The sequence below is a fragment of the Pseudorasbora parva genome, chromosome 1, assembly GCF_024679245.1.
Source record: "Pseudorasbora parva isolate DD20220531a chromosome 1, ASM2467924v1, whole genome shotgun sequence".
Classification (NCBI taxonomy): domain Eukaryota; kingdom Metazoa; phylum Chordata; class Actinopteri; order Cypriniformes; family Gobionidae; genus Pseudorasbora; species Pseudorasbora parva.
The window spans coordinates 1,772,413-1,791,519 of NC_090172.1; the positions used below are offsets into that span (position 1 = coordinate 1,772,413).

Sequence of the window (19,107 nt, forward strand, 5' to 3'; positions counted from 1 at the left end):
TAAAACTATGATCAAAGTTATTCAACTAAATATACAAATAAAATGTATGAATTAGGTTTTATTTAATTCTATAAACTATAATACTGATCTCCCAAAACACTGTCGCTTTATGATAATTTAAAATAAGCTGATAACATCACTGTTTTCTCCAGAACGACTGTACAGCCAAATCTAATTTTGTTGCAATATTGTCCTGTTTGACACTGTGAAGCTGCTTTGACACAATCGCGATTGTAAAAGCGCTATATAAATAAAGTTGATTGATTGATTGATTGATTGATAGAGTGCCCTGTCTCTGAGAAAGTAGGCCCTTCCTCAGGGGAATCGGCCAAGGAGGGGCTGTTGCGAGGTGTGAGTTTGGAAAACCAGGTCCGGTTGGGCCATTACACTGCAACTAACAAGGTCTGCTCTTTATCCTCCCTGACTTCGCACAGAGTCTGTGTAAGAAGGCTCATTTGGGGAAATGCATACTTGCGTAGGTCCCAGGGCAAGCTGTGTGCCAGTGCATCCATGCCAAGGGTCTCCTCGGTCAGGAAATAAAACAACCGGCAATGGGTCGAGTCTGGACAGGCAAACAGGTCTACCTGTGCGGCTCCGAAGAGGTCCCATATCAGCTGGATTGTTTAGGGATGGAGCAACTCGAGTCAACTCGAGTCAGTTGATGTGCTGAGGCAGTTGAGGCCCACAGACCCGAAACTGCATGCCCGTTGTATGTGGTCCTCCAGCCAGTAGACGAGGCATCCGGGAACACTACAGCATTCCTGGAGGGGAACTCCCACCCGTAGAAATGAAGGGTATGACCACTGGCCGGCCTGCGCACAGAGTCCGGAGAGGACTCCATCCCCTGCACCGAGTCTAGAGTGGACTCTGTCCCCAGCACAGAGACCAGAGTGGACTCCGTCACCAGCACCGAGCCCAGAGAGGGCTCCGTCCCCAGCACCGAGCCCAGAGAGGGCACCGTTTCCAACACCCTTCCCAGAGTGGACTCCGTCCCCAGCACCGAGCCCAGAGAGGGCTCCGTTTCCAACACCCACCCCAGAGTGGACTCCGTCCCCAGCACCGAGCCCAGAGAGGGCACCGTTTCCAACACCCACCCCAGAGTGGACTCTGTCCCCAGCACCGAGCCCAGAGAGGGCTCCGTTTCCAACACCCAGCCCAGAGTGGACTCCGTCCCCAGCACCGAGTCCGGAGTGGACTCCGTCCCCAGCACCGAGCCCAGAGAGGGCACCGTTTCCAACACCCACTCCAGAGTGGACTCCGTCCCCAGCACCGAGCCCAGAGAGGGCACCGTTTCCAACACCCACCCCAGAGTGGACTCCGTCCCCAGCACCTAGCCCAGATTGGGCTCCGTTTCCAATACCCAGCCCAGAGTGGACTCCTTCCCCAGCACCGAGCCCAGAGTGGACTCCGTCCCCAGCACCGAGTCCGGAGTGGACTCCGTCCCCAACACCGAGCCCAGAGTGGACTCCGTCCCCTGCACTGAGCCCAGAGTGGGTTCCGTCCCCTGCACCGAGCCCAGAGTGGACTCCGTCCCCAGCACCTAGCCCAGAGAGGGCTCCGTTCCCAACACCCAGCCATGAGTGGACTCTGTCCCCAGCACCGAGCCCAGAGTGGACTCCGTCCCCAGCACCGAGCCCAGAGTGGACTCCGTCCCCAGCACCAAGCCCAGAGAAGGCTCCGTTCCCAAAACCCAGCCCTGAGTGGACTCCGTCCCCAGCACCGAGCCCAGAGTGGACTCCGTCCCCAGCACCAAGCCCAGAGTGGACTCCGTCCCCAGCACAGAGCCCAGAGTGGACTCTGTCCCCTGCACCGAGCCCAGAGTGGACTCCGTCCCCTGCACCGAGCCCAGAGTGGACTCCGTCCCATGCACCAAGCCCAGAGAGGGCTCTGTTCCCAACACCCAGCCCTGAGTGGACTCCGTCCCCAGCACCGAGCCCAGAGTGGACTCCGTCCCCAGCACCAAGCCTTGAGTGGACTCCGTCCCCAGCACCAAGCCCAGAGAGGGCTCTGTTCCCAACACCCAGCCCTGAGTGGACTCCGTCCCCAGCACCGAGCCCAGAGTGGACTCCGTTCCCTGCACCGAGCCCAGAGGGGACTCCGTCCCCAGCACCAAGCCCAGAGAGGGCTCTGTTCCCAACACCCAGCCCTGAGTGGACTCCGTCCCCAGCACTGAGCCCAGAATGGACTCCGTCCCCAGCACCGAGCCCAGAGTGGACTCCGTCTCCAGCACCGAGCCCAGAGTGGACTCCGTCCCCAGCACCGAGCCCAGATTGGACTCTGTCCCCAGCACTGAGCCCAGATTGGACTCTGTCCCCAGCACCGAGCCCAGATTGGGCTCCGTTCCCAAAACCCAGCCCTGAGTGGACTCCGTCCCCAGCACCAGGCCCAGAGAGGGCTCCGTCCCCACCACCGAGCCCAGAGTGGACTCCGTCCCCTGCACCGAGCCCAGAGTGGACTCCTTCCCCAGCACCGAGCCCAGAGTGGACTCTGTCCCCAGCACCGAGACCAGAGTGGATTCTGTCCCTGACTGTATCCCTTCTCAGTGCTCTACAGTTAGCCCAAGCCAACTACCAGTCTGTGCCCCAGCCCAGCGCTCTGCTGTATGCACAGACCCGTGACCAGCCCCTCTCGCCCTGGTCTCCTGAACTGTGTGGGCCATCCTGGCCTCCCGAACTGTGTGGGCCGCCCTGGCCTCCCGAACTGAGTGGGCCGCCCTGGCCTCCCAAACTGAGTGGCCGTCCTGGCCTCCCAAACTGAGTGGGCCGCCCTGGCCTCTTGAACTTTTTGTCCCTCCCATCCCTGGTCTATCCCTCCCATCCCACCCGATCCGCCCCAGGTCCCATCCCACTTCCAGTGTCCGCTCCTGACCCTCCATCCCTCCTCTAGTTCCGCCGCCGCTTCACCTCCCTCCGTGACTGGTTCTGGAGCGTCTGGAAGCCGCACCTTTGAGGGGGGGTAATGTCACATCTGTTCAGTGTCTGGCACTCTGTGTGACTTTTATGTTGAAATTTATCTGTTTCTATTTTCTGTTCCTCGTGTTTTCTTTGTGTTTGCTCTGTTATTTTGTTCCTGATTTTTCATCTGTATTGTTTGGTCATTAATAAATTCTCCCTGCTATTGGATCCCACTTCTCTGCCTGCCATCTGTGCCGTGACATAAACACATGATTATTCATTGATAATGAATATTTAAATCAGGGTATTTTGAGTTTGCATACCACTCCGAGGTCCGGCACGCTGCATATGCGGAATAGGGAAATGCTAGGGGTGCCGTCCATCATAAAAGTATGATTGACACACTGTTTTTGTAATTTTGATTATTTCTCAAAAACTTAAGGGGAAACACTGTACAATGTCTAAATGCATGGAATGTAACATTTTGCAGTTTCGGTGTCCTTGATAAAGTCACAAACTTGATAAATATCACATATGCAGGTATCAACATGACATTTTTGATTGGTAGACCACACCCACACATTATAATGTTAAAGGAGGTGTAGAGCAGAGCCAGAAGTGAACTTCATATAAAGTTGCCCAAGAATAAAGTGAGGATTCAGAGATTGTACATCTTTCAAGCAGGAACAATGTTGACCTACAAGGTGTGTGTATCTGCTGGTAGACAGATGATTGCTGAGACAACGAACAGCATTTACCTGACGCTGATAGACTCAGAGAATTATAGCAGTGAAAGAACCCTGGTAAACCAACCTGGTGACTTTGCGGGTTTCGAAAGGGTAAGAACTTTAAAGACTTCAATATTATTGTTTTAAGTAATTTTTTATTTATATTATATTAAATGGAATTTGAATGTCCAATCAATGGTTGTATATGTGGAGAAAGGGTTCTTGATATAGCAGGACAAATATTTGGCATGATTTGCACCCTAGGACTTCCAGAAGTCTCTGCCCCCAAAATTAGATGTCTTAACTGTCTATAAATGAGGAAAGTCCTAAGTTATCTCTATGGTTTGCCATCCATAACTTTGGGATTTTTTTATAGGACAATATATAGGATCTGTTTTAGAGTATATAACTGAAAAATCCAATCACAAAGGGCAAAGGAAGTTTTTCAGGGTTTGTCTCATTTTGTTTGTGCACCCATAAAAGAGAACAGAAAATAGATAATAGGCAACTTTTCAGAACCATTTTATTTCTGTAGCTCTGAACTCATACAAATGTGTTTAATGTGGGGAAAACAAATACCTTTTACCAATATACATTTATTTATATTACGATTACATTACATTTAAAAGAAAATACATTAAAATTAAAGGTGCAAATATCACTTACCCCACTTTTAAGTAAGCAAGACAAGGTTGTTAGAAAGTAAGCCAACATCAAAACAGTGCAACAGCATCTGTAAAGATATAAGGTAGAGTTACACCTTTCTTTCTCATCCACTGCAATTTTCATTCTGATGTAATACTTCCTTAAACCAGCTAGAAGCCAAACACAAGGGGTGGAGGTTGTGTTTACAGCAAACAAGGTTGTCGTATGTTACATATATTGTTCTCATTAAGTCGGACAACTTTCAAAATTACAGTAGCTCCGCCCAGCAGGTCAGCCATTTTTTATTTAATGTGGAATTGTGGATAATTGCAGGCTCTGAACTTAAAATACTCCTTTACGGGTATTCATGCAATTCTCACCATTATACTAACACATTAAAGATGCTAAATTGCCAAATGATTTTTAGAATATGGAATAGTGTTGCCATGGTGAAGTAATAAATTAATGACAAAAATGGGAAACTTTTTTTGTCATTTTTAAGGGTTAATTTTGTTTCCTTATGGGCAGCTGGGCATCCTGATATGCACATACGCAGGGTGGCACAATTAGGATTAATCCCTCTTCACCCAAAGCCTGTGGAGAGATGTTTTTTTTGTTTGTTTATTTTTTTCCCCATTTTACATGCATGTCTAACAAAATTGTTGTTAAAGGAGTTTTCCTTCGACATCTGTGTGAAGAAGGACATTGGAGACATTGTCGAGGTGAAACTTGAAAAGGAGTACCCACTCAATTCCCTGTGGTTTTGTAAGAATATTACAGTGAAAACACCCTCTGGGAAATGCTTTGAGTTCCCCTGTCATCGCTGGATAGAAGACGAAAATGAAGTGATTATCCGAGAAGGCACTGGTACGTGCAGACTCACTTTGTTCTTTATCCAATTTTTAATAAACATTAATATTATTGTTATAAAATTTATTTTGTTCAGTTGTGATCTAAAATGCTGTCCTTTCTCTGTGTAAAATGTGTGCTATGTATTTCACTGTGTGTTTATTTAGCTCGATTGCCTCAGGATGACACCGGATTGCTTAAAAAGCAAAGACGAAATGAACTGGAATCTAGACGGAAAATATTCAGGTTTGAAGAAACAATTACAGTCTTGAACAATAATTTTATCTTTTAGATTTTTTAAATCTAAAATTAATGCAATAATTTTTTTAATATAAATGAATATGGTTCTTAGTTTTTACATTGCTGTCAATCAATTAAAATAATTAACTATATTAATATATTTTTTTCTGTGATTAATCTTAATTGCCATTAAAAACACTTTTAATATATATTTTACCACTTACAGATTTTTGTAGAAACAACATAAATATTTGTTGAATGGCATCTTTTTATTTTTTTATGCCAGTATCACTGATAGTAATACAGCTTCTGTCTCTAGGAAATAATATTTAATTGACACTTCAATGAAATAACACATTAGCATTTATTAAGCTTCAAAAATATAGCAACTATTATTTTAAGTGAATTTAAAAACAATCCTCATATAAACCCATAATAACAATACATTTCATATACTCTTCTTACCTGTATAACAACTTAACAAATAGAAAATATAAATAAATTGTGATCAGTTTGCACTGCATAAGTTATTAATAATAAATAGATTAATCCTTATTAAAGGTACTAAAGTTATTTAGTAAAGAGCAGTGCGTATTTAGTGAGCAATTACTTTTGTTCTTTACATTTTCATAAGTGGTTACTGTCATTTTAAGATCTTCCGCAGTCACAAATGAAGCGGATCTCACATGTCTCATTTTCTCACACCTCTTTAAGTTGATTTAAGACGTTATTTCACATTTTTAAGACTGCACTTATGAAGAAAATTAACAAAACTGGCATTTTGGCAAAATTGTGTGTGTTATTTTTCCGTTAAAGAAATTATATTTCCGTTGATTCACTTTGAACAAATAGGCCATAAAATCTAATCTTAGATTTCACACTTGTCATGTTTGGTTCGCTTAAAACGAACCCTGGTGCGATTGCTCGGTTAGTGCGGTTCATTTGAACATATGTGAACGCTGCCATCCCAACCCTGGTGCGCACCAAACAAGCGGACCGAGACCGCTAAAAAGACGGGTCTCGGTCCACTTCCAAACGAACTCGGTGCGGTTCGATTGATATATGAATGCAACGCGGACCAAAGACATGTAGACGAACCAAAAACCGGACATAATTGTCACAAGATGAGACGCATAGTCAGCTGATTTGACGGCGCGGAAAGATCGGTGTATCCAAAATGAGTAACGTAAATGTTAGAGGGCAAACATGGCGCAACGAGGAGGTGCCTAATCAATATTTGATCAGACGAGCATGTTTTGAAAATTCTAGAAAAAACGCACAAAAAGCAAACCTGGCTCTTCTCATCAGAGGACCTGTGCTGCCCATTATTATGTCTCCCTGTACCTTTGGTTCGGTAACTTTAGGTTCGCTGTTAAAAATGCCAGTGTGAACGCTAAGCGGACCAGGACTATATGTTTTGTTTTTTGGTCCGGACCAAACGAGCCAAACTAACCGAACTACAAGTGTGAACGCACCCTTAATCCTGCTCCTTGAGTGGCGGTCAAAAATTACCCCTTTTTTATTTCAGTGAACTAAATGTACTATATTTAGGCTCATTAATGTTTTTATTTAATAGTAAAATTATAATGCTTTGAATGCTTTGGACCCTGGCTAAATAGGTCATAAGTTCCCAAGCCCCAAACTCAGACTATTATTTGAGGTAGAAAGTGATACATTGTTCTTTGACAAGGAGGATTTCCATTCAACTCAATGTAAGTACAAGACTTGACCTGGACACTGACCTTTCGTCCCTTTTTAACCAGTTACCTGAGCTGTAAATTCCATATGTGACTAATCACTCTGGAAAACCATCAAAATGGTTTTCTGGCAATGCTGACACTTTTTAGAGCCCTCCCAAACAGGTCACTGGTAAAACATAAAACATTTTATTGATTGATTAATTATTTGCAATGTATGTTTTGTGAAGAAACAACTGAAAACCATATTTAAATGTAATTCTTGGTGTAACTGTACAAGTAAATGTTGTAATTTTTCTTGTTGAAGATGGAAGGAGTGGCGCCCTGGCTTCCCTAAGGGCATAGATGCCAAAATGAACGAACTTCCTAGTGAAGTTCAGTTTGATGCAGAAAAAATGTCAGACTTTGCTCTGAATTCCAAGAAAGCGTAAGTTTGGGGGAATGTGTCACAGCCACAGTCCTTGCTGATTTGATTCTGAATTTTCCCCTCAGTGTTCCAGAATGAAATTCAGAAAAAATGCAGTACCATACCAATGGTCATGTCTATCATATACTCTTTGCATTTTGTTTCAGGATTGGGGAATTATTTCTTGACAAAAATAAAGATTTCATTAATTCCTGGAAAGACATGGCAGATTTTGAAAAGATATTGGAATATTTTAAAATCAAGAACACAGTACTAGGTTTGGATTATTTATCCTTTTGTCAAGAATGTCTATTTTGTTTGTTTGTTTCTACATTAAACAAAAACTATATATCCCAAAACAATTTCTGTGGAGAAACCAACAATGTAGAGACAATATTTTCATAGCTGTCAAGCCTGTGATGGTTGACAAAAATTTTCCCATTTGAAATCTGAACAGAGACCGTGAGTCAAGACTGGAATAAGGATTACATGTTTGGCTATCAGTTTCTGAATGGCTGCAATCCTGTCATGATCAGGAAGTGTGTGAATCTTCCAAACAGTTTTCCAGTCACACATGAGATGGTGGAGGGCTTTCTGAAGAGAGGTGTCACACTACAACAGGAATTAAAGGTCAGAAACATTAAGACATTAATCTCTTGAGTTTATCAATTATCAAATCTAAGATTTACTCGTATCGTGACATCCTTCACATGATTTAATTTATAAAGGTCTCAAATCAATGGTACTTTAATCTACACACAATTTTTTCTAAACTATACGCTTATGTACATGTCTGGACAGGCAGGAAACATCTACATAGCAGATTATAAAATACTGGATGGATTGCCAACATCCAGCCCTCAGCTCTATTTGGCTGCACCCATCTGCCTGCTGTACAAGAACAGATTGGACCAAATTGTGCCAATTGCCATTCAGGTATCTGTCCCATATAGAATCAGTATCAAAGGAAAACGTCTCGGTTACGAATGTAACCCTCGTTCCCTGAAGGAGGGAACGGAGACATACGTCAGAAGGACAGACGAATTGGGGATTACTTCTGGGAGCCCCTATCAGCTTCGAGTTATAGAAAACGGGCCAATGAACATTGGCGTGCGTGCTTTGCATATCGCACCCTGCCCCCGCTGTTGTTTTTCACTGAGGAGCGGAACTACTAGCTCGGCCTGCAGTGATGGTACAGCAACTGTGGCGACGGGACGTACGTCTCTGTTCCCTCCTTCAGGGAACGAGGGTTACATACGTAACCGAGACGTTCCCTTTCAGTCGGTCACTTCAGCGTACGTCGGAAGCACCGACGAATTGGGATCCCTATGGAAAACGCCACAGTTACTATCACTTCCAGCGAAATTCCTGCAGGAAGAGTCACACTGCCGTCCCACAAGACCCATTCAGTGGACTATTGGATGACGCTGGGAAAGCGTACCCAGGGGGCCGCTGCGGAAGCCACACTACCCCGGAGGGGAATGCCATGTGGAGATTACACGTTTGGACTGGCCGTGGGCAGTACAACATACGGAAGTCCCAGGGGTAGCCCTGACCCTCTTGGGCGGGGGAACAACACCGCACTGGCGCTCTGCCGAGGGAAAGACACAGGCTCGCCATTCTAGGGAACTCGACTGGAGCATATAAGCGCACGTATCCGTTCCATGAGGAAGGAAGTGGCGCAGCAAGCCGACACTAGAACGGGCACTCCGGTGCTACCGACTATAAGAAGTGAGTACACGGGAAGATACCAGCTCTACACGTAGGCTATAGAACCTAGCGAATGTGTTGGGTGCCGCCCAGCCCGCAGCTCTACAAATATCTGTCAGCGAGGTGCCACGAGCCAGCGCCCAGGACGAGGCCACACCCCTGGTGGAGTGGGCTCTAATCCCGAGCGGACAGGGCATGTCTTGGGATTCATACGCCAAGACGATGGCATCCACTATCCAGTGGGCCATCCTCTGCTTGGAGACAGCCTTTCCCTTCTGCTGGCCTCCGTAACAGACGAAGAGCTGCTCTGAGGTCCTAAAGCTCTGCGTTCTGTCCACGTAAGTCCGAAGGGCTCGGACAGGACAGAGAAAAGCCAGGGCTGGGTCTGCCTCCTCCTCCCGGAAGGGAGTGGTGGGAACCTTGGGCACTAATCTAGGCCGGGGTCTCAGGATCACGTGAGAGTTGTCCGGCCCGAATTCCAGGCACGATTCGTCAACCGAAAATGCATGCAGGTCCCCTACCCTCTTGATAGAGGCCAATGCAGTCAGGAGGACCGTCTTTAGAGACAGGATTTTTAACTCCACTGACTGCAAAGGCTCAAAGGAAGGTCTCCGCAGTGCATTCAACACCAGAGACATGTCCCAAGAGGGTATAGAGGGAGGGCGAGGTGGATTTAACCTCCTCGCGCCCCTCAGGAACCTGACAATCAGGTCGTGCTTCCCCAAGGACATACCTTCTACTAGCTTGTGATTGGCAGCAATTGCGGCCACGTACACCTTGAGGGTGGAGGGAGACAGCCTTCTCTCCAACCCATCTTGCAGGAAGGAAAGCACGGCCCTGACCGAACATCTTCGGGGGTCTTCTTGGTGAGAAGAGCACCAATTGACGAACAGGTACCACTTCAGTGCATAGAGGTGCCTCGTAGAGGGCGCTCTAGCGAAAGTGATGGAGTCTACCACAGCCTGTGGCAGATCACCTAGAGCCTCCGCGTCCCGTCCAGGGACCAGACATGGAGTTTCCAGAGGTCCGGACGTGGGTGCCCCGCCTCTGAGTCAGGAGGTCCTTCCACAGAGGAATGGGCCAAGGAGGTGCTGTCGTGAGGAGCACTAGTTCCGGGAACCACGTCCTGCAAGGCCAATACGGTGCTACCAACAGGACCTGCTCCTCGTCCTCCCTGACCTTGCACAGTGTCTGTGCAAGAAGGCTTACTGGGGGAAACGCATATTTGTGTAGGCCCTGGGGCCAGCTGTGCGGCAGAGCATCCGTGCCGAGGGTCCCCTCGGTCAGGGAATAAAACAACTGGCAATGGGCCGTGTCCGTCTACCTGTGCAGCCCCAAAGCGGCTCCAAATAAGCTGGACCACCTGGGGATGGAGTCTCCACTCTCCCGGGAGCACTGGCTGTCGTGAGAGCTCGTCGGCCGCACGATTGAGCAGGCCCGGAATGTGAATGGCACGGATTGACCTCAGATACTTCTGACTTCATAGCAGGAGGTGGCGGGCGAGTTGTGACATGCGACAGGAGTGTAGACCACCTTGTGAGGTGCGCTGTCTGGTCGACCGAATCCAGCTCCATCCCGAGAAAAGAGATCCTTTGCATAGGTCAGAGTTTGCTCTTTTCTCAGTTGACCTGAAGCCCCAACTGGCTGAGGGGACCGGCTCGATCGTGTCCTTTGCCAGTAGGACTGCGATCTCCGCCTGAAGCACTGGGGTGCCCTCCTTCGACACAGAGGTGAAGTCAACGCCCCTGAACTTGGGGGGACGCTGGGCGAACTGAATCGCATAGCTGACCGAGCCAGTGGGACCAACGGTACCACAGACGTACCCGCAGCGAGGCAGCGCAGCGACATGCAGGGACCCGGCCCCGACGGCGTGGTGGCGGCCTGCAGCGGGGTCTGCATGCGCATGGCAACACTTACCTGCTTCCGCTGAGTGGGCGTGGTGCAGTGGTTAGGCCGCTTGTGGCCATCCCGCGCGCCCCCTGCTGGCGATTGGAGAGGCATGGGAGCGTCGAACACCGCCAAGTGCGCTCTTTTGGCACCCAGAGATTTTGTAAATTCTCAGGGTCTCTTCTGACGGTGCTTGCCACCTGGCTTGGCAGCGGCCTCAGCGGGCTGGATGTCCTTACCGCGGCCGGCTCCACGCTTACGCCCGGCGTGGTGGCTGCTGCTGGGCTGGGGCGGGGGCGGCGACGGGCAGGCGTTCTCAACGACGAGCAGGTGGAGGTTGGCCGTCTGGCCAACACAAGAGCGATTTCCCCCGACACACGCTCTCTCTCTCTCTTCGCTGTAGGAAGGCAGTCAGATACTTCATCAATGCTGTTCGGCTCCGAAGTGAAAGACAACAGTGCGTGGCGATCGCTTCCGCTTTATACCCGCGCCATGGGGTAGGGTGCGATATGCAAAGCACGCACGCCAATGTTTATTGGCCCGTATCCTATATCTCGAAGCTGATAGGGGAAATGATCCCCAATTCGTCGGTCCTTCCAACGTACATCAAAGTGACCGACTGAAAGGGAACTAAAATTTACTACAATCCCGATTCCAAAAAAGTTGTGAAACTGTACAAATTGTGAATAAAAACAGAATGCAATCGTGGAAGTTTCAAATTTCAATATTTTGTTCAGAATACAACATAGATGACATGTGAAATGTTTAAACTGAGAAAATGCATCATTTTAAGGGGAAAATAAGTAGATTTTAAATTGCATGGCATCAACACAACTGAAAAAAGGGGGCATCCCCTCTTGTGGCCACATTCCTGTGTGCAACAGTCTACAAACGTCTGGGGACTGAGGAGACAAGTTGCTCAGGTTTAGGAATAGGAATGTTGTCCCATTCTTGTCTAATACAGGCTTCTAGTTGCTCAACTGTCTTAGGTCTTCTTTGTCGCATCTTCCTCTTTATGATGGACCAAATGTTCTCTATTGGTGAAAGATCTGGACTGCAGGCTGGCCATTTCAGTACCCAGATCCTTCTTCTATGCAGCCATGATATTGTATGCAGTATGTGGTCTGGCATTGTCATGTTGGAAAATGCAAGGTCTTCCCTGAAAGAGACGTCTGGATGGGAGCATATGTTGTTCTAGAAAGCATATACCTTTCAGCATTGATGGTGTCTTTCCAGATGTGCAAGCTGCCCATGCCACACGTACTCATGCAACCCTATACCATAAGAGATGCAGCTTCTGAACCGAGCGCTGAGAACAACTTGGGTTGTCCTTGTCCTCTTTAGTCCAGATTACATGGAGTCCCAGTTTTCCAAAAAAAACTTCCAATTTTGATTCGTCTAACCACAGAACAGTTTTCCACTTTGCCACAGTCCATTTTAAATGAGCCTTGGACCAGAGAAAACCCTTGCGCCTTTGCTTTTAAATATGGCTTCTTATTTGACCTATAGAGTTTTAGCCGGCAACGGCGAATGGCACGGTAGATTGTGTTCATCGACAATGTTTTCTGGAAGTATTCCTGAGCCCATGTTGTGATTTCCATTACAGTATCATTCCTGTATGTGATGCAGTGCCGTCTAAGGGCCTGAAGATCACGGGCATCCAGTTTGGTTTTCCGGCCTTGACCCTTACACACAGAGATTGTTCCACATTCTCTGAATCTCTGGATGATATTATGTACTGTAGATGATGATAACTTCAAACTCTTTGCAATTTTTCTCTGAGAAACTCCTTTCTGATATGGCTCCCTGACTTTTCGCCACAGCATTGGGGGAATTGGTGATCCTCTGCCCATGTTGACTTCTGAGAGACACTGCTACTCTGAGAGGCTCTTTTTATAACCAAACATGTTGCCAATTGACCTAACAAGTTGCAAATTGGTCCTACAGCTGTTCCTTATATGTACATTTAACTTTTCCAGCCTCGTATTGCTACCTGTCATAACTTTTTTAGAATGTGTAGAAATCATTAAATCCAAAATGAGCCAATATTTGCCATGACGTTTCAAAACGTCTCACCTTCAACATTTGATATGTTATCTATTACGTTCTATTGTAAATAAAATATAAGTGTATGACATTTGTAAATAATTGTATTCCTTTTTTATTTACAATTTGTACAGTGTCCCAACATTTTTGGAATCGGGTTTGTAAAAAATAAGTACTTTTGCTGTGTGAATTTACTCATTGAAGTAAAAATGTCCTGCTTGGCTTTATTATATCTGAATCAGCTCAGTCAAAACCCAGGGGAAAGGAGCCCAATCTTTCTCCCAAGTGATAATGAATATGATTGGACGTTTGCCAAGATGTGGGTGAAATCTGCCGACTTCCTTGTACACCAATTGGTAACACACCTTCTCAAGACACATCTGATATCAGAGGTTTTTGAAATGGCCATGTACAGACAGCTCTCTGAAGTCCATCCTGTATACAAGGTACCTGTCTTAATATTTAGATTCAGTGCTAAACTGAAGATTGTGGTTTCATGCAATGTCAATTTAATGATGAAGTTTTACTGGTTCTGATGTCCTTGCCTTTTTTAACAATGGTTTAATGTTAACCCAAAACCTCCATGGAATGACATGGAAACCACTATTTTCAGTTTCACGTTATGCTTTTTCACTACATTTTTTTATGATTTAATGCACATGTTTATATGCATCATTTGCTTCTTGCAGTTACTCAAACCTCATGTTCGCTTCACAATTGCAATCAATGTATCGGCCCGTGAAAACCTCATCGGTGAAAACGGAGTCTTCAGCAAGGTAGCTTTACACCTAATTTAATATATCCACACATAAACAGCATCTTGCTAATATCCAAAACAATTCTATTCATATTTTGTCTTTGTCAGGTAAGTCATCATTTCAATATAGGTTTAAAGACATATATAAAAATATTATTAATATGACAGAAATAGCCATATATTTTAAAACACATGCACAAAAAATAAAGGAAATTGCCATTATTATTTTTTTCATAATTTTTATAAATTTAAGAGATAAATCTTTTATTTTTAAATAAATAGTCATAATCCCCTAGATGGTCACTTGAGTAGACGAAATAAGTTATTACAGTCTAGTTAATCTGAAAAAAGGTAGGCAAAAGATTTATTGAATTCTTGGTATCAAAAGTTTAGCAGCGTCAGTGGAGCTGGGATAGAGAAAATGATGGAAAGTGCCATGAAGACTTTAACCTACAAGTCACTGTGCTTTCCTGAGGCCATAAAAGCTCGAAGAATGGAAGATGTGCCTAAGTACTACTATAGAGATGACGGCATGAAGATTTGGAACGCAATACACTGGTAGGTGGCAACAGTTCCCATACAGTCAGTCATGTTTAATGTTATGTCGATACTGAGGTGTTGGGGTCTCACCTTGGAGCCCAATCACCTCCAAGTGGCAACCAAATAAGCCAAAGGATATTGGTCAGTAAAAACTGCATGCTGTTACACTTCTACCCAGACATACAGGTATATTGCCAGCTCGCACTCACTTTCATTCATAATTTGCTTCGAGCAATTGTGAACTGTGATTGCTCATTCCAGTCATCCTGCAACTGAACATTTTAAATCGCTAAAAATAGCTTGTTCCTGAGGAGATCAATCCTTCCAGTGTGAGGGCACATCCAGCGATGATTCGCTTCCTGTAAATACAATGTATCTAATCTTCCGTCTCACATTCAAATTGCATGTCACAACTCACCCGCCATCTCATTCACTGAAGTCAGCAATGGCTCAAGTCGCTTGGTGCTGTTCACATCGTGACTCAATCGTATGGCCAACATGCTCTGATGACATCTCACACTCCCGGGACAATGGATACTCCACCCTCAGGTGGTTCAGCTGATCTGGAGTCGATTCGGGGACACACACGAAGACCATTTTTGCCTCCCAGAAGTCCCCCCACTGCCCATTCTTCTATTCCCTGACCGAGTGGACCATCAGCACATATACACGGGCACACAGCTGACCCCAGGGCCTATGAAAGTATGCATTTCCCCCAGTGAGCCTGGTTGCACCCTAACCCTAACCCACACTGTGCAAGGTCAGGGAGGATGAGGAACAAGTCTTAAAGGTTGCGCTGTACTGGCCCACCCAGACGTGGTTTTTGAATCTGATGCTCCTCAGGCAGGGGCTAATTCCCCTGAGAAGGACTTGCTTTCTCAGGGACGGGGCTCCATTTGACACCTGCACCCAGACCTCTGGAACCTCCACATGGTGGCGGTAGACTACCAGGCGCACTTGCACTTTGAAGTGGAGTCTATTCGCTGAGTCTTTTGAGCTTAAATCCTGTCTCTAAAGATTGTGCTCCTGACTGAGCTTGCTTTCTTCAAGAGGGTGAGGGACCTGGAGGCATTTTCCGACAGCAAATCGTGCCTTGAGTTCGGACTGGCCCTGTCTTCCATGATCCTTGATATGTACCCAAAGTTCCCACCACTCCCTTCAGGGACCAGGTGAATCCTGAAACGAGTACCTTACCCTCCTTCGGCAGTCAGGTGTGGTAGGGACGTCCAACGCCAGGCCCAGAGAAACCATACAGAGGAAAGTAAATATATGCAATTACCAAAGGGAATTAGAGAATATCAGAATCTAGCCCAGTATAAGGGCTGACCAGCTGGGCATGCACACAGAATCCAATAGGCTGTGATTCCCTTGGTAATCCCATATGTGTATTTTCCTCTGTACCGTTTACCTGTTGGTAAACCTGTCTCTCCCTGGGCAGTTCTAGTCTGCCCTGTCTCTGCATCTGGTAGTAAGTTACTGCCTGGCTAGGTAGGACCTTCTGCAGAGATCATCCATGTGTAGCACTGCCCTACGGGTCAGTCCATATGTGTATCCAGCACACGTTATCTCCCTTTGGCAGGGTGTGGCTTCCGTAGCGTCCCTCTCCATTGGACTAGGCATTCTATCCCAGTTTTAACCATGACACACTGGTCATGGCTGAAAGATATTGGAAATGAGAACTGACGCACTCTTCCCTGTGAAATATCATGCAGCAGCTGCATCTCCAGTATAAGCCCTGTCTCTTCCACCCCATTGGTATGGACTACGCTCATTGGGCTGACATGGGGTGCTGGGTAAGTTACGACTGTGCGAATGTAGTTGCCAACTGACGCACTTCCCTCCTGGTTATGTCCCTCCTACCACAGTCCTAAACCACAGTTGAATGGCTGGGATTCCTGTCTCGGCTCCTCAGCAAAACCTGAAACATGAAAGTGAGTGCAAGCCGGCCTTACATACCTGTATGTTCGGCCAGAAGTGGCTCGGCATGCAAATCTTAGTGGCCAATATCCATTGGCTCGTTTAGTTACCACTTGGAGGGGATTGGGCTCCTAGACAAGATCCCAATACATCAGTATCCACATAACAGCTCCATTCCCTCCATCAAGGAACAAGGGTTATGTCAGTAACCGAGACATTACAACTAGTGCACATATACAAATTAGTCTATATATTCAAAAATAGAAAATGTTTGGAATCCCATTTGTTTTTTGTTTTGTTTTTGTTAATTTGTCATGTATTGATCTCCCTGTAGTTTTGTTTCTGCGGTTGTCAATATCTACTATGACAGTGACGAGGCCATTCAAAAAGATGTGGAGATTCAAGAATTTGTAAAGGATGTTTTCTTTGGCATGGAAAATTCTGACAGTGTCAAGAAGAATCCTAAAAGTGAGTACAGGTTCAACTTATCAAAATGTAATTGTTAGTCTGTGTAAACAAGAATGAGTGTTTGTATTCTTATATATGAGTCTTTGTGTGTATCAAATCACCTTTGCATGTGTGCACAAGGTAAATGTATACTGCTACTGTTTACAGATTTTCCAAAGTCTCTGAATACTCGAGCACAGTTGTCTGAGTACCTGACTGTTGTGATATTCACATCTTCAGCACAACATGCTGCAGTCAACTTTGGACAGGTGAGATTACACATTTTCATCAGCAAGAGTGTTAAAAATTTCTAGGCAAATTTCTACATAATATGTACAAGCTAATACCTGTAAATAAATCTTTATGTTCCAGTTTGACTGGTATGCCTGGATCCCCAACAGTCCTTGCACAATGCGCAAGCCGCCTCCCGAACAGAAGGGCCAAGTGGATATGAAGTACATTATGGAGAGTCTGCCTTCCCGTGGATGTTGCAACGTAGTTCTAGCAACAGTTTGGACCCTCAGTCAGTTCCAGAAGAACGAGGTTTGATGTTTGATTTGGATAGAGAATATGGCAGCAGTCTTGTCTAAATCATTGTGAAAAATAATTAACTTATTACTAGAGTACAGAGCATCAAGGTTTGAGTAAAAATATAAGCCAAAGATGTTTTTTTTTATTAATGTAAGTTTGCTGTAGATTGTTTGCTTGCTACAGTGTATGTGTTCTGCAGCACTGCCAACATACAAGTATTGTTAATCAGGTATTGCAATTAATTAAACTGACTCTTCACTAAGTTGCAATCATATTTGGGGGGGGGGTAACAGAATATTTATCTATTCATTTAATGGTGTTACATATTTAAAATACTAAATATTAGGAGCGCTGTTCTGTTATAGTCCAGGATAAATTGTAATGATAACTGCGCTGTTCATTGCACACCACAATTTTAGTGTGCATGCAAAGAAGAGGGCAAAAAAGAACAGTATGAAACTGTACTAGTACTGGTAATATTATGTGCCACATTCACAGTTTATAAATTCAAAACAGTATTTAATAAGGAATCCAAAGTATTTAAATTATGGTGGGTAGTTTTAAACTCAATTATCTAAAAGTAATAGAAGATATAATTTATATTTAATTTTTTAGAAATTCAGGACAACATTGTTGCTGGAGCAAGTATAACAGTGACACAATTAACTTAAGTTTTGATTAAGGTCAAAGAGGGGATCAAACAACCTTCAACTTAAAAACAAGTCATATTAACTCATTATTTTAAATCTTCACTTAAATTGAGTTGAATCTTATACAATTTATAAAATTAAGCTGAATTAAAATTATTTTGATGAATTAAAGTAATGGAAAAGATGACTATTATTTTTTACAGTGCTGTAATCGTTATCATGTGAGGCTATTCTCTCTTCAGCTGACTGTAAAAAGCACTTACATTGATTCTGATTTGTAGTATCTGCTGATCTACAGGCCTTAATCATGTTAATGCCTATTTTACAAGTTCTTTAAAGAAACACTGCAAATAAAAATGCTTTGCAATGTCACACTTAAATCCGAGATTAATACCGATTAATTTTCCCCTCCCACATTAAGAGCATATTTCTCTGAAAATCCCCAATTCTTTCCTGGGATGTTTTATAAGCTTGTCTGAGTGAATGACATTAACCAAGGGGACAGAACTTAGAGAAGGGTCAGTTTACCATGTAAACAGAAAGATGTCATTTTCTCTGAAGAACTTACTTTTTTCACAGCTGTTCTTAGGCATGTATCCAGAAACGTTCTTCACAGAGCAACCAGTGAAGGAAGCCATAAAGACTTTCCTCAAGAAACTAGATGAGGTGACCAACAAAATCAAGCGCCGGAATGAGGGATTAACAATGGAGTATTGTTATTTGTCCCCAGACAAAATCCCCAACAGCGTTGCAATTTGAGAAAATACTTATTGTGTTCATGGCCAATGTGTGCTTGACAAAGAACAACAGAAGAACAGCTCTACTTAAAATATGAAGTATTGTAAAACACAGAACATTCTGCCTTTTGAGGCAATTTTTAATACAGCATATTTGATTAGCGTGTATTGAATTTGACTCTGTTGCTGGGAAATAAGGGATATTACTTTGTAACGCCATCTGTGCATATATGTGTCTTATCTGAGGTAAAAGGGACAGTTTATTTGTCTACGCTTTCAAAGAGCACACATAAGCTTGTGTTATAACCCATTTATTACTGTCTTTCTTTTTTATTATTTTCTATATTCAAATAAATGTGCATATTCATAAATCCATACTGTGGTATTTTTGTAATCATCTTTTGATTCATTGAGTCATATTCTTTA

The 19,107-nt window shown here is 44.7% G+C and overlaps 2 protein-coding genes across 2 annotated transcripts; one reads left to right on the forward strand and one right to left on the reverse strand.

Moving 5' to 3' along the window:
* Positions 1-610: 610 nt before the first annotated feature.
* Positions 611-2,875, reverse strand: LOC137082430 (mucin-22-like). Its single transcript, XM_067447716.1, has 4 exons — positions 2,572-2,875; positions 1,601-2,487; positions 1,361-1,540; positions 611-1,330 (listed from the first exon to the last, which is right to left on the reverse strand). Exons 1-4 carry the CDS (start codon positions 2,873-2,875, stop codon positions 611-613), a joined length of 2,091 nt encoding a protein of 696 aa, XP_067303817.1.
* A 708-nt stretch (positions 2,876-3,583) lies between these two features.
* On the forward strand, positions 3,584-18,818 carry LOC137082446 (polyunsaturated fatty acid 5-lipoxygenase-like). Its single transcript, XM_067447717.1, has 14 exons — positions 3,584-3,733; positions 4,966-5,134; positions 5,284-5,362; positions 7,361-7,480; positions 7,627-7,736; positions 7,917-8,089; positions 8,261-8,395; positions 13,345-13,548; positions 13,792-13,878; positions 14,248-14,417; positions 16,651-16,763; positions 16,932-17,032; positions 17,136-17,306; positions 18,524-18,818. Exons 1-14 carry the CDS (start codon positions 3,584-3,586, stop codon positions 18,701-18,703), a joined length of 1,962 nt encoding a protein of 653 aa, XP_067303818.1. The 3' UTR covers positions 18,704-18,818.
* Positions 18,819-19,107: the final 289 nt, after the last annotated feature.

Excerpts from the sequence above, each read along its gene's own strand:
- LOC137082446 (XM_067447717.1), top strand. The coding sequence starts at position 3,584 with ATGTTGACCTACAAGGTGTGTGTATCTGCTGGTAGACAGATGATTGCT. Across the intron at positions 3,734-4,965 it reads ACTTTGCGGGTTTCGAAAGG|AAGGACATTGGAGACATTGT; the intron begins GTAAGAACTTTA and ends ATCTGTGTGAAG. Across the intron at positions 5,363-7,360 it reads TCTAGACGGAAAATATTCAG|ATGGAAGGAGTGGCGCCCTG; the intron begins GTTTGAAGAAAC and ends TTCTTGTTGAAG.
- LOC137082430 (XM_067447716.1), bottom strand. The coding sequence starts at position 2,875 with ATGGAGGGTCAGGAGCGGACACTGGAAGTGGGATGGGACCTGGGGCGG. Across the intron at positions 2,488-2,571 it reads CTGGGCTGGGGCACAGACTG|AGTCCACTCTGGGCTCGGTG; the intron begins GTAGTTGGCTTG and ends TGCTGGGGACAG. Across the intron at positions 1,331-1,360 it reads AGGAGTCCACTCTGGGCTGG|GTGCTGGGGACGGAGTCCAC; the intron begins GTATTGGAAACG and ends AATCTGGGCTAG.